This window comes from Alosa pseudoharengus, unplaced genomic scaffold, assembly GCF_046254945.1.
Source record: "Alosa pseudoharengus isolate Yale_2024_CS ecotype anadromous, Long Island Sound unplaced genomic scaffold, YU_APseudo_1.1 YU_APseudo_1.1_scf_2, whole genome shotgun sequence".
Lineage (NCBI taxonomy): Eukaryota > Metazoa > Chordata > Actinopteri > Clupeiformes > Clupeidae > Alosa > Alosa pseudoharengus.
In genome coordinates this window covers 40,174,498-40,191,997 of record NW_027468663.1, presented here as the reverse complement: position 1 = coordinate 40,191,997, position 17,500 = coordinate 40,174,498, and the positions used below count along the sequence as shown (strand labels likewise).

The 17,500-nt window shown below is 48.6% G+C and overlaps 2 protein-coding genes across 9 annotated transcripts in view; both read left to right on the top strand.

Moving 5' to 3' along the window:
- The window catches only part of LOC143134949 (sorbin and SH3 domain-containing protein 2-like), a 2,184-nt gene extending 681 nt beyond the window's left edge, over positions 1 to 1,503 (top strand). The window contains exon 1 of the mRNA XM_076295687.1: positions 1 to 1,503. This exon is cut by the window's left edge and continues 681 nt beyond it. Within this exon, the coding sequence (XP_076151802.1) occupies positions 1 to 1,503 (1,503 nt within the window).
- Positions 1 to 15,264, top strand: part of LOC143134544 (sorbin and SH3 domain-containing protein 2-like) — an 81,768-nt gene extending 66,504 nt beyond the window's left edge. For 3 of the 8 annotated variants that reach the window (XM_076295003.1, XM_076294998.1, XM_076295004.1), the window contains 8 exons: positions 2,725 to 2,786; positions 3,242 to 3,339; positions 3,990 to 4,104; positions 5,782 to 5,917; positions 6,197 to 6,363; positions 12,491 to 12,528; positions 12,976 to 13,082; positions 13,597 to 15,264. In XM_076295003.1, coding sequence (XP_076151118.1) covers positions 2,725 to 2,786; positions 3,242 to 3,339; positions 3,990 to 4,104; positions 5,782 to 5,917; positions 6,197 to 6,363; positions 12,491 to 12,528; positions 12,976 to 13,082; positions 13,597 to 13,658 — 785 coding nt within the window. In that variant the 3' untranslated portion in view covers positions 13,659 to 15,264. Of the gene's footprint in view, positions 1 to 2,724; positions 2,787 to 3,241; positions 3,340 to 3,989; positions 4,105 to 5,781; positions 5,918 to 6,192; positions 6,364 to 12,490; positions 12,529 to 12,975; positions 13,083 to 13,596 lie in introns of all 8 variants that reach the window. The other 5 variants (XM_076295005.1, XM_076295001.1, XM_076294999.1 and 2 more) reach the window with 4 other exon arrangements.
- Positions 15,265 to 17,500: the final 2,236 nt, after the last annotated feature.

The following is a 17,500-nucleotide window of genomic DNA, read 5'->3' as shown; positions in this document are numbered from 1 at the left end:
TACGAGCAGATGATCCAGAAGTCCAAGTCCATGCCCAACCTGGGCGACGAGGCGCCCTCGGGGGCCACCACGCCCGGCTCCTCGTCCCGCGCCAGCAGTGGCGGCTGCCCCAAGCGCCGCTTCTCCATCGAGTCGCTGCTGGAGGAAGACACTCCGACCGGGCCGCCTCCGGGCTCGTCCGTCTCGGCGTCGGCCACGGCCTCGCCGTCCTCGCCCACGCCACCCGAGAGGCGTCCCAGGAGCCCCCCAGAGGGCCAGCCGCGTGCCGGACCCTCTGACGGATTCCCCCGCCAGCACAGGCCTCCGCTGCACACGCACATCGGCGTCCACTCCCACCACCACCATCACCATCATCAGCACCACCACCCACTGGACAGGCCGCGGCCCGCCAGCGCCACTCCGCACCAGCAGGGGGAGTACTCGGACAGCGAGGCCGACGCAGCCGCCTCCGACCTGAGCGACTTCGTCCAGCTGGAGGCCTCGTCCTTCTGCAGCGAGAGCGACTTTGACCACTGCTCGCTCACCTCGTCCGAGAGCTTCTACGCGTCAGCCGCCAGCCGCCACCAGCTCCTCCACCACCACCACCACCATGGCCACACTCACACGCACACTCACGGTCACCACCAGAGCCACCAGAGCCTGGGCCAGAGCCAGGGCTTCCAGCACCGCCACCTCATCAGCTCCTGCAAGGGCCGCTGCCCAGCGTCCTACACGCGCTTCACCACCATGCGCAGGCACGAGCGCGAGCGCGCCCGCCTGGAGCCGCGGCCGCCCACCACCACCCCCACCCACGCCCACCCGTCGGCGCTCTCGCAGCCCGACCCAGGCCTCTCCAAGCTGGCCTTCCTGGTCAGCCCCGTGCCTTTCCGCCGGAAAAAGGGCTCTCCCCCCGGAGGCGGCGACGGCAGCGGCGGCGACTGCGGAGGCGGTCATCATCATCGCCGCGCCCGCTCCCGACCGCGCTCCAAAGCGGCCATGTACGAGGCGCTGGACGCCGCGCTGCAGGATATCTACGAGCACATCCGCGCCGAGCGGGCTGGCCGCGGCGAGGGCCAGAGCCTGCGCGATGGCGTGGCCCGTCTCCCCGACGACAGCATCCTGCGCCGGCTGCTGGAGGAGCTGCTGCCCGACGTGCCTGAGAGGAGCTCGTCGCTGAAGAGCCACCGGGGCGGGCACTTTGGCGGGCACCACAGCGCGGGGGCCTCGCCTCCGCCTCCCTCCTCGCACCAGCAGCAGCCTTACCCCCCCCAAGCCCCCCAGAGCAGGAGCCAGCAGGGCTCCCCTAGTGGCTACGCCTCGCCCTGCAGGGCCGGCTCAGACCTCAGTGCCTCCCCCTACCGGCACCACCACCACCACCACGCAGACGCCTCCAACAACAACCACCACCACGCCAACGCCAACGCACACTGTTACTCAGGTGGAGGAGCAATGGCTTACATCAGCCCCCACCCTCCCCAACCACACCTGCATGCACATAAATACACATGCCCATCAGGTGGATAAAGGCTCTGAGGCCCAACATCCATCTGTCATACCTCTTCTGCCCCCTGCTGTTCTGCTGGTGTAATGCAGCTGTTTGACCAGGTTCTCCTGCTTACCTATAGCTGCTTAGCTATTTAATTTAGTTTGCTGCCTAAATCTGTGGGTTACTGTCATAGATAGAAGGATCCATTTTAATTGACTGATGGATCTTTTTATCCTTTTATCAGATCTTATGATCTTTTATATAGATTCTATTCAGAATTCAGAATATCTGATATAGTGATATAGTTAAAGATCTGATGTGCCTTAGCAGCAGCAACAGCAGCACTGAGTGTGAAAATACTGTAACTTGGTTCCTAGAAACCTCGATGTGGTTGGCAGCAGTAAAGCGTTAGTCCGGTCAGTAGGAGTCCCTGGCTGCAGCAGATACCCCCTGATGCCCTCTCTGGTGTGCATGCATTTTAACCAGAGGTCATCACTCCTTTGTGATCAGTCTGTGGATTTATTTAATTATTATCAATGGTATTTCACTTTTATCTTTTGTTTACCTGTTATCATTTTTGTTGTTGTTGATGTTGTGTGTTTTGGTTATTTATTTATTTTTTGTTCTGGGTCCTTGTGTCCATTAAACTACTTGTTTAAAACTCTTTGTTTATACCCAGAGTGAGGCGTAGAAATCGGTGAGATGTGAGGGAAGGGTTGGGCTGGGGAATAGATATGAGTTCATTTGAGTATAGGATGAAGGTAAGTTGATGGTGGAAAGGTGAGTGAGTGACAGTTCACAGTGCTCTGATAGTGGCCTATAAAAAACACATGTTCTCAAAGTAAAAAGCCTTAATTCCACAGTGTTGTATAATTTGATCATGTGCCTTTATTCTGATCATGTTTGTCATTTACAGTTGTTTTGCTTGATTTGGAATATTACTGGTGTCTTCTTTTATTGTTTCCCTTCTGAGCATGTTTTATGTTAAATCCTGCATCGGCCCTGTCAGCCCTCAGCATTTTACCTTGTGTTTTCCTGTGAATTGTGGAGTGTGTAAAAGTGAAATAAATGTATTTTTTGTTGGAGCCTTGCTTTTATATTTATGTTCAAATCCAACCCCTCATTCCCCTGGATGCCATATCTCCTCCTTGACACACCTGCCATTGATGAGCCCTGCACCATTTGCATGCAGTCTTCACTGTGTTGACCTGGCCACCTTGAGCCCTGACCTCTCACTTCTTACCTCTCTGCTTCCACAGATCAGACATCGGACACCGGCCGCCAAACCCCCCAGCACAGAAGGCCCTCCCCCAACAGAGAGGTGAGCAGCAGAGTGTTCTCTCATCGTCCACCTCCAAAAACACCAAAGTCTGGATAGAACTTTGACTGTCATTTGAGAAGTGAGGTGGATGCTGCCAGCGTAATATTCCTACAACATCACCATGTGAAATCAAGTTTTCTTCATCAGACACCTGCTAATGACTGACTGTGTACAAGTGTAGAACTACATCTGTTACCATTGTCAGTAATTGTCATAGGAGTTATCGTGTTCGGTACCTGTCATATGTTAACCAGCATTTTTATATTGGTATACAATATAATGGTAATATGACACAGTTTTTATCAATAATAATCTTTCTTGAATTAACTGGTGGTAGACATAGTGTGTTGTTGTGTGTGTGCGTGTGTGTGCGTGTGCGTGTTTCTGAGAGAGAGAGAGAGAGAGTTTTATGTAAGTGTTGGCTCAACGTCTCTTTCGTTGTCTCATCCTTATAGGTCTCCCATAAGCAGATGACATTTCTCATATTGTCTTCTCTCCTTCATCAGAAACAGCCTGCCAGAGCTATTTATGATTTTAAGGCACAAACGGCCAAGTGAGTAGTTCCGCCAAGCGCCGCAGGCCACAGGACCGTCGGGCATGACACATGACATCACATGTAGTCCTCATGGCTGAATTCACAAATGCACACACACACACAGACACCTGCTGTGCCCAAGCTGTGTGCTAGTGTAGCACTTGTGCATGGCTCGTCGATACACTACATTACCCTACATGCATCTGCTGCTAAAGCTTTTCATGGGCTTGCTGCTTCACGTTGCTTATGTTGCCGTCATGCTTTATTCCTGTTCTGCGTTACATCAGCAAACCATCATGAGACTGCCTAATATTTCAGCTCTTTATTTGACATGGCCCACATGTCATGTCATTATCTGTGTATTTTGATATGCTTATTGCAGCTGCCTGAATGTGACGCCTGCTGATGCTTGGTCATATCACATGGACCATATAATTAGACTGACATCCTACAGTACACAGTGCTATGTACTTGCAGAGCTGCATAAAAACTGGGAGAGGTCTCAGTTGGCCCGTTCAGACACTCTTGCAGCAGGGTTGGCTGTGTCTGCTCTAGCTGTACCTGTTATATTGTCTATGTGTGTGTGTGTGTGTGTGTGTGTGTGTGTGTGTGTGTGTGTGTGTGTGTGTGTGTGTGTGTGTGTGTGTGTGTGTGTGTGTTGCCCACAGGGAGTTGTCCTTTAAGAAGGGTGATGCTGTGAACATCATCAGACAGATTGATGGCAACTGGTATGAGGGAGAGCACCGCGGACGTGTGGGGATCCTCCCCATCTCCTATGTGGAGGTGAGTGTGTGGAAATTATACTGCTATCCACCAGCTACCACCAGCTATACTAATAGGCTCTATGCATGACTCCATTTTGGATTCACTTGTACTGGGATACCAACTTCCTGTTTACATTAAAATATTGGCAAATATGGCTTTTTTTTTATAGTTATTGTCTTCAGGACCTCATCTCATGGTACTAGTTAGATAACTTTAGCTATGTTGTTCAATAAGATATTGTGATATAAATAATAGCCTATTATATTAACCCTTAGAACCCGATTGACGCAAAGTGCGGCAAAAAACACACCCTTTCTTCTCTGTTACATTGCTCCGCAATTGTTCATCGCAGCGAGACCTTTATTGCGTGACAGAGCAGAAGTGGGGCTTTCCAACGAGACCACGCACTTGTCTGTACGTTAAAGTATGAAAATTTTAAAAAATCATGAAATCAAATTGCATCATATTTACAGTCTATACTTCTCTGTGTTCACCTGCGCACCCATTACTCTTGTTTGAATTACTCGCAAACCTATGAACACATATATATATGGCAAGCATATCAGATGAAAGAGGAGACACAGGGCTATCCATTGGTACCAAGGATGTCGATCCTTCTGGCTTATGAAAACAGACGAAGTGACTGCAAAATAATAACATCATGTACAAAAACCAATGCTGCACACCCATTACTCTCGTTTGAATTACTCGTGGACCTGTGATCGGATAGATATGCCACGCATGTCAGATGAAAGAGGAGACAGAGCTATCATTTGATACCAAGTACATCCTTCTGGGTTATAAAACAGACGAAGTGACAGAAAAATAATAACTTCATATAGCTCGACTTACCTCACGTTTTTGTCTGTTTTTGTGGCAAAGCATGTTTATAATCCAACGCTATTGTGTGTTTCTCTATGGCAAAACATTTTCATAATGCGGTTTTGAGATCCTGATTTGAGATGCAAATTCCTGCATGGCATCCAATTCAAGGCTCACATTGCATCCCATTTTGTTCGACAAAGAAACACCTTTTTTGCCTTTACTTTTTTCATGGCAACACGTAAACTTGGGTCAAGTCAGGTCAGATCAGTTCATGTCACAGATATGGAGCGCAGAAAGGTAATTTTTAATCACTAAATAAAAAAATGTCATTTATTTCTGTAAGGCGCACACCACATATGTCTGTAAATGATATTGCCAGATTCGGGACAGTCTGCCCTACACACACATGAAATGCACGTAGAGCTATGAGCTTGCTGTGGTGAGATACATGTCAAAATATAAAAATTGTTATAATATGCTTTGTATATTTTAATTGTTTAAAAATCAAAATAAAATCAATGCTAGTACTAATACATGAAATGATGATACATGAAATAGACTCTGCTGAAAAAAACAATATGTGTGTGTGGCACTTACAATGACCAGAATAAATCCTTATGAATAAAGGTAGTGAAAATGCCCTAAAAGCAGCTTAGGGGTCTAAGGGTTAAAAATGACAGGGTAGTAATCTGTCATTTTCTGTCATAGCCTACTGTGTACAGTGTAAACAGGAAGTTGATTGCCCAGTAGGAAGGAAATCCAAAATGGAGCCCTGCATAGAATCCATCTCCCTATTCTATATGATTCATCTATCTCTGTCTCCCACTCTTTCAAACACACACACACACTCACACACACACACACACACAGAAGGTGCCTGCGGTGGAGAAGCAGCCCCAGCCGGTGCGTCCTCCTCCACCCGCCCAGGTGAGAGAGATGGGGGAGGCAGTGGCTCGCTACAACTTCAACGCTGACACCAACGTGGAGCTGTCACTCAGAAAGGCAAGTCTGTTTCTCTATGCTCTAACTGGGTCTCTGTGGACCTCTGGCAGCCCATCCATTCTAAATGGCTGCTTGTGTTTCAAATGTTGCTATGCAGTGCTATAGCATAGTGTAAAGGGGAACCCTTCACTTACTGGAAGTGAATGCGTAATAAGTGCATTAAGTTAGGCCCGAAATATTTTATAAGTGGCCTGTGGCCTATATTTTATAAGTGGCCTGTGTGTGTGTGTGTGTGTGTGTGTGTGTGTGTGTGTGTGTGTGTGTGTGTGTGTTCCACAGGGAGAGCGTGTTATCCTGCTCAGACAGGTGGACTCCAACTGGTACGAGGGGAAGATCCCAGCCACAGGCAAACAGGGCATCTTCCCCATGTCCTATGTGGACATCATCAAGAGGTCTCCCTCCAAGAGCCCTGCCCACCACTCCGACCCCCCCAGCTCCAGGAGCCACAAGGTGAGAGCAGCCGCCGCAGGGAGTTGAAACTAGACACTATTCATCTACTCTTGCTCTAGTTATATACTACTCTGCAAAGTAGTGCATAAAAGTGAGAAGTATTTCTACTTTTTTGCTGACTCAGCCTAAAGGCTTGACTCTCCACTTCACAGAGCGTAATGCTGTGGGAAGTAATGTGTGCCTAGTACATTGTAAGTGAAGGGACCTTTAAGACCAGTGGGAAAGTCCCTCCACTCTGTTTAATGCTAAATGAGCATGGTGCCCTTTCTGCTACTAGCTCTTTGGCTGCCCCCCTTTTTCTTTTTCACTTGAGTTTGTCAGATGTGTGCGTGTCCACATCATTACGCCACCACACAGGGCAGTCCAGCCCCGTGGCTTTGTGTTCTGTCCCTGAGAGTTCCGACTGCGTGTTCTGGCCCTGGTGTTGAGGCTGCTGTGGATTGTGACTTCGATTCCCATGATTATGATTTTTTAACACTGATTTGACACACAAACATCCCAGTACCAGTCACCAGAGGGTAGTGGTAGGCACTCATTCAGTCATTACCAGACATCTGTCTAGAGGGCTTTGCTTCTTGTTCAGAGCCTTGCCACCAGGAGTCCAGCAGAATTAGCAGTTAACAGCACACACACATCATGGCATCTGCAGTGTTCCTTTCCTTCATATCAGCATTGCCCCATCCACACTGATTGCATATGAAGTGCAATTAGCGGTGTATTGATTGCGATGCGCAAAATGCTAAAAGAGGAAGTGAGTGTCAGCGTTGAGTGAATAGATGCAGGGCCTCAGTCCAGTCAGCACTCTGAGGTCAGCAGACACCTGTACCAGATGGAGACGTGATGAGAGGCCACCCTCCCCCCCTCTCCCCCTCCTGTACAAACCCCACCTTCTCCATCTGGCCAGCGTGGCTGATTCTGGAGTCCCACTCAGGGCATGGGGTTTGTACAGCTGTGTTGCCATGAGGATGATGGGGATGGGTGTGTGCACAAGACTTTTGTAAACAGGATGTTATTAGAGAACCAGGACAAGTGCTGCAAGCAGATACACAGACACATGTGCAAGCACTGCAGGCGCAAATACACACATAGCTAACATGGTCAAATATGCTCTAACTCTCTCTCTCTCTCTCTCTCAAACATACACACATATACACACACACATACATACACACACACACACACACACACACACACACACACACATACACTAAAGCTCATACTTTTCTTCATACATACAGTGGTTGATCTCTCATTTTGTTCACTAAGCTGTACATAAGTGCTTTGATCAGTTGATCCAAGTCCTTAAAAGGAGCCGTGTCTGGTAGTGGCTGGTAGAGGCCTAAGGTACTTCTGCAGCACAGGGATAATGCAGTCGGTTGACAGTTCTAAAGGTGCAGCTTTATTGTTGGAAGCTAAAAATGCATATAAACAATATACAAGAACTACATTATAAAACCACTTGAAATCTGAACTGCAAAGCTGCACTGAGAAAATTGCAAAGATGCACTGCAGTCCCCATACACGCCCCTCACAGGCTTATGGAACACATACAGCTGATGAGCGATGTTCACGCCCTGCCTTCCTCAGGCTTACTTGTCCTTCCTCTGCTTTCCCTGTGTCCACTGGTCTTCTGTGTTCTGTGTTTGTCTCTCTGTGCGATCCTACCAGAGCGCCTCCACCCTGCACTCCCCTCCCGTTCCACAGCACCCCCTGCAGGCCATCACGGAGGAGTGGCTGTCCCTCACTCTGGGCCTCCAGGACCTCCTGTCTCCTCTCTACCCCTCCACCACCACCACCCCAGCCACCTCCGTCTGCAGCACCCCCGTGCCCCCCCTCCCGCCCCCTTTCCCCGCCTGCCTGCTCCCCGGTCTGGGCTCTGTCAACCCCGCGGTCGGCGTCACTCCGCCCGCTCCACCCAAACGTGGCCTCACGCCTCCGCCTAGAAGCCACCACCACCCTCCAGTCAGACAGGGGCTCACCTCTCCGGACTACCCCATGTCCCCAGCCAGACAGGGGCTCACCTCCCCGGACTACCCCATGTCCCCAGTCAGACAGGGGCTCACCTCACCAGACTACCCCATGTCCCCAGCCAGACAGGGGCTCACCTCTCCGGACTACCCCATGTCCCCAGCCAGACAGGGGCTCACCTCCCCGGACTACCCCATGTCCCCAGTCAGACAGGGGCTCACCTCTCCAGACTACCCCATGTCCCCAGTCAGACAGGGGCTCACCTCTCCAGACTACCCCATGTCCCCAGCCAGACAGGGGCTCACCTCCCCGGACTACCCCATGTCCCCAGTCAGACAGGGGCTCACCTCACCAGACTACCCCATGTCCCCAGCCAGACAGGGGCTCACCTCTCCGGACTACCCCATGTCCCCAGCCCCGTGCCAGAGCCTTCCTCGGGTCCTTGCCCACGGTGTGCCAGGCTCCACTCCTTCACTACAGAGTGGCAGCAGATTGAGGGCCATAGAGGAGAAGCCGTCAGGGCCTCCCACAGATCAGACAGAGCCAGACTATGCTGAGCCACCTGGCTGCCCAACTCTAGGCTCCCCCTACAGGCCAAGCAAAGCACTGCAGGTTGACCTAGGCCAGGCTGGTCATAGTGTACAGGACCCGTACGACGAGCTCCTGTCCATGCTGCTGGACACCCAATCAAGATATGAGGATGGGGCGGGACTGTCAAAGCCATTGCTCAGTGACACATCCATCAACCTCCAGAACAAACCTAAGAGTGCGGAGAGTAAATTGGACGAGCCTTATAGTTTAACCACACAGAGTCTCCTCTCACCTAGACCGCAGAGTACTGGTCACTCTGAGTCCGATCTCTATAGACAGCAGGCGGAGGACATTCTCTCTGGCATATTTAACAGCCAGTCAAAGCTCATGCATGGCCACTCTGAGTCTATCAAGTCAATCAGCAGCATTGGGGAGACAGGGCTTGCAGAGCTGTACATACAAGAAGAGGAAGAGGAGGAGCTTGATGAAAAGGAATATGACGAAAAAGACTCAAAGCCAGTTGATGGTTGTAGTGGACACGCAGCTAAGGTAGAGCATGTAGTGTGTGACCTTTGTGTGACTAACTATCATAGTCTGTTAGTGGTCAATGGTGGTCAGTTTTAGTCCCTGCTGGGTAGATGTCAGTACTGGTAGTTTCTGCGACAGGCTAATCCAGTGTAAATTATATTGCTTTATTCAGACGGGTGATTTAAATATGCATGCGTGGTGTGCATTGCATTAGGAGAAAAGGATGTCTTCCTATCCTTGGTCATCTTGTTTTCTATAGCCCCCCCCCCATTTAATTTCTTCCATCTGCCAGGCTGTGGATCGTCTTGATACCTCTGAGCACTCCTCTTCTGTCTCTTCCTTCAACCCCTCTACCGCTTTTTCTCTTCCACACCCCTCCCCTCCTCCCTCTCCCCTCATCCCTCCTTCTGTTTGCTCTTCCTCCCCAAAGCCTCTATCCCCTGTTCTTTCTCCTGTCCTCACCTTGCTCCTTGCCTCGTCTCAGTTCTCTCATCCTTCTGCTCCGTCTCCTCCACCTCCATCTAGTCCTCCATCTCGTCGTGAGTCATCTGCTCCTCCATCGCTTCCTTCATGCCCTCCTTCCTCCCCTCCCCCTCCCTCTCCCCCGCTCCCTCGCTCCACTCCTCCTACTCCTCCTCTTTGTCCTTCTCAACTCCCTACATCATCTCCACAAGCCAGTAGCATTCCATCTCCTCCCCCTTTGCCTGCTACCCGAACCTCCAGCATCCCAGAATCCCCTGCCTCTCCTGCCCTCCACCCCTCTTCACCCTCTCTCCTCCACTCTCCCCGCTCTCCTTCTCTCTCTACCTCTCATTCCTCTCAGGATCCTGCCGCCATTCCATCTACTCCTCCGCCCTCTCTCCCTTCTTCCTCTCCTCTCCCCTCCTCCTCCTCCTCCTCAGTGCCTGGTCCATCCTCCTCTTCGTCCTCCCCCAGTGCGCGCTCTCCCGGCTCCTCCCCGCGTCCGCCTGTTCGTCCCTCCTCTCCGGTCTCCTCCCCTCCTCCCTCCTCTCTCCCTACCTCCTCTCTCTCCCTCCACACACTGCTTCCCACCATCCCGGCGTCTCCTCCTTCACCCTCCTCTCCCTGCACTCCTCCCTCTTCTCCGCTCCCTCCATCTCTGCTCCCTGCGCCACAGGGCTCCACACCTCCCTCAGATGAGCATCCATCCTCTCATCCTCCACAAGCTATTGTTTCTCTACCTTCCTCAGTCCCAGACGCCTCCATTGCGCTGTCACACCATCCCTCTTCACCTCCTCCCTCTTGCTCCCCTACTCTTTCCCCTGTTCCTCTCTCCTCTCCTCCTACTCCGCTCTCTCCCTCTCCAGCTCCTCTCCCCTCCTCTTCACCGCCTCCATCCTCTGCACTGCCATCTGAAATCCCTCCTTTTTCCCATCCCCCACCCACCTCCATCCCTCCCTCTCTCCCGGTCCCCACTCTCCCTCCATCCCCCCCTCTCTCTCTACCTCCTACTACCTCCCACTCTCCTCCCATGTCTCCCTCTCTCCCTCTCTCTTTCTCTCTTGATGCTCTCTCCTCCCCACCTGCTGCCTCTGCACCCCCTTCACGCTCCTCCCCTCCTGCTCCTGCTGCTCCTGCTCCTCCACCTGTCTCTGATGCTCCTCTCTCCCCCCGAGTGGAGCCGAGGTCTCCTAAGATCAAGGTAAAGGAAAGAGTGTAGGAGTGTCGCATCAGCCTCAATCTCATTCATCTTTAACCTTGTAAAACATCCATATGGGACCATTCAGGCTGTTGGTGTGCATACTGACTCTGTGCTGTTTAGTTTGTTTGCACGAATACTTGTAGAGGCCCCAAAGGCACTGACACCAGCTGTCACGTGAAGTTGTTGGTTTTGTTGTGGCCTTGTGAGGGCTTCTGGGATTGCGCTGAATGTGAGTGGTGAGGGGGGGGGGGGGGGGTGAAGCAGGTGCTTGCTAAAGAAATGGCCACAGTAGAAACACAGGAGTGTGTGCATGCCGTGTGGCCAGCTGCTTGTGGGAGTTTTGTCTATTTGTGTGAGTCCACTTGGTGCATAACAGCTGCTGTTTGTCCTCTGAGGCGTTGGTCAGACTGAATTTGGGCTTGCTGTGGTCAAGATGATGGCATGCACATGTGCAACCTCAAGGGAGTGCCGAGGCACTTGCTCTATGTGTGTGTTGTTTATTCATAGATAATGGTACAATGTACTTGTGTTTTATTTATGTCCCTTAAAATGTATGTGTCCGCAATGTGTGAATGTGTGTGTTTGAGTGTGTAGTCTTTATCTGTGTGTGTGTGTGTGTGTGTGTGTGTGTGTGTGTGTGTGGGTATGTACTGTATATAGTCTGAGTACGTATGTGTTTGCATGATCTACTGCAGCCTTGAGCATCTCCATGTTGCCTGACTGGGTTCTCACCCCTTGCAGCCGGTCTTTAAGCAGGACGTGGTGGTGGGGGGTAAGCCCCCCCGCAGCCCCGTCTCATCCCGGAGACTCTGCCTGTCCCCCCACAGGAGCCGAAGGGTAGGCTGGCCCGTGCCCCAAACACTAGCAGCAGTGCAGGATGGGAAATTGAGTTCTTTCTAACCCCCTCCACCCTTTTCCACTTATAGCTCATATTTTCTTGTAAGGCTGTGTCCTTGAGCATGGTTGCCCCTCTCTATCTGTCTGTCTGTGTGTGTGTGCGTGTGCTTGTGCTTGTGCGTGTGCGTGTGTGTGTGTGTGTGTGTGTGTGTGTGTGTGTGTGTGTTGTGTGTATGTGAAGTGTCTCAGAGTTGGATCCCATAAATCCATATGTGACGATGATGAAGCTAACGTTTGGACTGAATGAACTGGCTCTGCAGTGCTGGGTTTGTGTCTACTGTTATAACGTGTGAGGTTTTGAGTTCAGCTCCATCTTCTGAACATGCACTTGGAGAGTTAACTTCCAGGTTTGAAAACAGCAATTCAGACCAAAACATGAATAAGCATTAAGACTAATGAATGTCATTTCCTTTTTGTCCCTCTCTCTCTCCCTGCCTCGCTATCTCTCCCTGCATCTCTCTCTCTCTCTCTCCCTGCCTCTCTCTCTCTCTGCCTCTCTCTCTCTCTCCCTCCCTCCTCTTTCTCCTTCTCTTTTTCCAGAGGATCACACAGGACTCTCACCATGGGCCTGGAGATCCGTAAGTAAAACACACAAAACTGGTTTCAGCAAAAAAAACAAAAGAAGTATAAAAGTTTTATCTAAGTTATCTAAGTTCTTTCAGAGCAGTGCTTTATGGAACAGGATCCCTTGCTGGGCTAGATTTTGAACCTAAAAATGGCATTGTAAGAATTTTGAAAATGACACAATGTGAGGTGGTACTTATAGTGTTTATTATATATCTTGATGTCAGATTATTATTAGTAACAGTAATTACTCATTACTAATGTAATTAGTCTGACAATCAGATTACCCTACCTTTGTCGGCCTTACATGGCCAATGGTTTAAGCTACATAAACTTCCTAAGATGTGATCACTTGCTCCTGTAATTTCAGGACAAAGGTAGCTGATCATGATTTGCTTATTTTCTGTACTGTGTCTTCCTGGTGTGTGTGACTCCCTCTCTGATTGGCGACTGGACCGCAGGTTCCAGGCACTGTACAACTACATGCCACGGAACGAGGACGAGCTGGAGCTGAAGGAAGGAGACATAGTGGACGTCCTGGAGAAGTGTGATGACGGCTGGTTTGTGGGTATGTATTGTCATGTTCAGGAATGGGCTCACAGGTTTGCATTGCTTGGGACACGGAGGAAGGGTGCAGTACCACTAGTTCACCACAGTGGGAGGCTATTTCTCAAGCAACAATGCCTTGTTCTTCCTCTGGTGTATGTGCTCTACTACTCATAACACACACACACACACACACACACACACACACACACAAAATACAGTATTCTGAAATATAAAGTCAAAACAAAACAAGAGAGTTATTGTAAACAAAACAAGAGAGTTACCTGTACATTATACAATGCACAGGCAAGACCACCAGATGCCACATATCCATTACAAACGCAAAATGCGCAAAAATGCATGTGTGCGTGTTTGTTTCTGCTGATGTTGGATTCTTTGAGGGTTAAGTCTGTAAAATGCTAGTCACTGACCCCAGAATGGTGGTGTATTGTATGAAGGGTTTGTGTAGTATTACTTAAGTAGTACACTTACTACTACTACTTACTTCCTGTTTGTTTGTCTGTTTGTTTAATCAGGAACCTCCCGAAAAAGCAAGCTTTTTGGCACCTTCCCAGGAAACTACGTGAAGCAGCTGTAAGGCTGTTTCTGACCTTCTCTGTCTGTCTGTCCAGCACAAACCTCACTACTCACCGTCTGCGTGAAGTCACGCGCCAATCACACCTGCGTGTGTGTGTGTGTGTATCTGTATGTATGTGTGTGACTGAAAACTCCTGACCTTGTGTGTATGGGCCCTGTCCACTCAAGTTACCTTTAGCTCCAACTAGCCATCTTTACAAGAGACATTTTCACAGACATTGATTGATTCGAGGATTCTTTTACACACACCAAGCTTTTGTATCCCACCATTGCACGACTCCCATCTCACCCAGGATGGCTGTCGATCTCCCAACCCAGGCCAGTACACACGCTGTAGTCAGCACATTCTCTGAATCTCGGAGGTGTGTGTTTGTGTGTGTGTGTGTGTGTATGTGTGTGTCCTGTGATATGCAATAACAGCAGAGTGCTCCACAGGGGGAGGGGGGGGCTCCGACAGCTCAGTAAAACTCACGACAGTTGGACAAACCCTACATCCCAGGAGGGGAAAAGGACTTCCTGGTGGTCAGTGATCAGTCATGCTCGCAGGAGTCCATAGCCCACCACTGCCTACACTCTCCCAGTCTGAAAGTGTCTTCTGTGTGAGGACCGAGAGGTCCGAAGAATGAGGAGGTGACCCGCGGGAGACAGTGGAGTGGCAATTACAGCAGTATTTTGGACGCAGCCCATAGAACGACTCTCAGTGGGCTCAGTCCCAAATCACACACTACAGGATTCTTCAAAAGAGGATCAGGACGCAGAGCCCATCATAACAGTGAAATCCTTTCAACAATTCCCCTCAAAGGATTGTGCAGGTTTAGATGAAAGCAATGGTGTTAGGTTGAGCATATGTATGTTTTAGTATTTGCTTGTAACAATAGTATTTATAGACACTTAGGTAGAATGTAAACTATGAATTTTTTGCCCCAGTTAAGATCTATTTCATAAACAGCTCTGAACCATCATTGTATTCTAGATAGTCATTTTATGAAGTACACTTGTAGAAGTGGCAATCAATTATATATTCTGTATTATTTCTAATACTTGTATAATGAAGTGCATTTGAACTTCCGACTAAAATGGATTTCTAGATTGAATTCCAGCATTTTCCAAGATTTGTTTTGTCCTGAATTGGGTGAACTGTCTCTGTATATTATTATTATGAAAAATTGGAAAAGTCTGATGATCCTTTTGAATCAGATTATGGCGATGTTTTGAAGAGTATTTTGGAGTAAAGAGAGAATTAGAGGAAGAGTAATATCAAGTAGCAGTATTGGCATAAACCCCACCTTACTCTCCATGAGTTCTGATTGACACCAGAGAAATGGCTGTGTTAAAGACAAATGGGAGAAACCATCGTTTCCCACATCTCTCTGTCCTCTCTCTTGATCCGTACTGATGTGGCCTACGGTTTGTACTTGCACCATTGTCTGAATCATTGCATTTCATTGGAATGTTTTTTTTTCCTGATTTCATGGTTACTAACTCAGTGCAGGAGTCTTCATCTCTTATAGCCACTGTATTCTCTACTGCTTATGTTTCTTCAGGCATCACCTTGTAATGCTAAAGACTTTGTTAAAATACATTCTTGTTGAGTTGCTTTCAATCAATATAGACTTCAGGGCTTGTTATTTGTTATTTGCTATTTGATTCAGATGTTGCGCTTGCTGGAGCACAAGTAGAAGTGAAGCTCAGATATGTGATGCCAGTTCTCTCCAGGCGTGACACTTCTGTTGAACAACCCAGACAGTTGCTAGCACTGAGGCAGACCCAGCCTGATCCAGCCCGGATATAAACCGGGTCAGGCCCGGATATGAGCCGGATCTGAGTCAGATTTGAGCCGGATTTGGATCTGAGTCAGTGCAAGTTTCTGTTTAGGCAGCCTTAGTGTTTTAACGAGTACAAGCCTTTGGTATTCTTTCACCTCTCTTAATGAAGTAGTGAGTGTGTATGTCTGTACGTGTATGTGTTTGTGCACTGAGTGACGCAGACAACTGAAAAAAAAACAAATATATATATTTTAAAAAGCACCTTAAACCACACATTAGTTTACTTTTACAATGCAATTGTTTTCTCTCATCCTCTCTTTCTTCTTTGCATCACTCCATCCTCTTGTGTCCCTCCTACACTGAGCTCACTGTATTGCCTGCAGTGTTTTTTGTATATCTTTTTGTATGGAACTGTAAATCAAAGAGATTCACTCGCTTTATAAAGTCATTTCTTTCTCACCCAGCATTGGTTATGATGGTTCCATGTTTCTTTTCGTCTTGGTTTCATTATTCATCTGAATGTCCACTGCATCCCACACGTCACCCTCATGTCAGTGTCATTTTGCCAAACTAGCCACACAAATACACTATACATTCACACACACACACACATACAAATGCACATGCGCACACACACAAACAAACATCTACAGTGCAAAAAAAGAAACTCTTTATGCAACACATGAGACAGATCAAGTACAATTACTATTCCAGGGTATATTCCCCTGACTTTAAGGGCCTCCATCCTAATGGGTGGAGTGTAGTAGACTTTGTTGTAGATCGCTCTTTTGGAGTGCACCTTTTTGCTACAGCCATTACTGTGAGCCCCCAGCTTTGGCCCTGAAGATGACGGACTACCTTAGGGTCCCTCTCCTGTTGTCCTGCTGGTCCTAAACGAGGGGGAGGGGAGCTCGCTGCCTCTCTCTATCCTCCGAGAGATGACCTTTCAAGTCCAGGCATCAGTGCTGATTTTTTTTTTGTCTTACTGAGTGACTGACCAATAAATTCTGCTTGATAATTAAGGTGTGGCCTTTTGAATACATACTTGTGTTGTGTTATGTTTATGGGACTAACAAGGCCTTGTATATTTTACAAGGCAAAGACCTTTTTGTTTTCTAAACACATTATGTAAGAGAAGATTGAGATTGTGTCAGACAACTGAAGGAGGAGAAAGATTGGTGTTTCAGTGTGTGTCTGTGTTAGTTGTTGATGCTGTGTAGACTGCACACAAGTATTATGAAGGATGAAAATAGTGAGCTACACTGCTGTCGTATGTGTGTGTGCGATGTGTAACTGTGTGTGTGTGTGTATGTGGACATGCGCATAGTGTGTGTGTGGTTTTCAGTGTGGTCATTTTTTCCATGTAAAGTCTCCTGTAGTCGTCACCTTGGCTTCCTAATGATGTGTAGGGGAAACCTCCTTTGCCTCCATAGCAACTCAGCAAATAAACGATTCACTTCACACAAGTTACAAGAAACTCATCTCACCAACCTCTGCATGCAATGTGGTTTAATATCCCCTCCTTTTAAAAATGTCAGCAGCATGTTTTCATTGGCTACTGTAGTTTAACTGGGAAGACTGCTGTTAGGGTATTTTTAATGTTAGTGTGAGTTAGGAAAGAGACATCTGAAGTTTGATTTTGGTTTTGTCTTGAATGCATCTGACGGACAATTAGTCTTCAAACACTCTGGGGGACGCAGGAAGGGGAGAGAGAGAGAAGGGGGGGGGGGTATTTCCCACCAAAAACAAGATAAGCTGCCGACTGAAATGCACATCAGACATGGAAAGATATTCTCTGGTTGGGTACTAAATCACTTCTTTAGGAGTGTATGTATGGGATGGTACATTAGCATGAGAGAAAGACGGGAAATGATAAAGATGATAATCAGGTGTAGATGGCATGATGAGAATCAGATGCTATGGGTCTCTACAGCTGAGGCAATGTGAGTGCCTGTGTGTGTGTGTGTAGATGTTTGAGGATTCTCTGATGGAGCTCTCACCAAATAAGGGCAGAAACACTGAGCCCAACTCGCCTGAAGCCTTACACACACACTCTCTCTCTCTCTCGCACAGACTC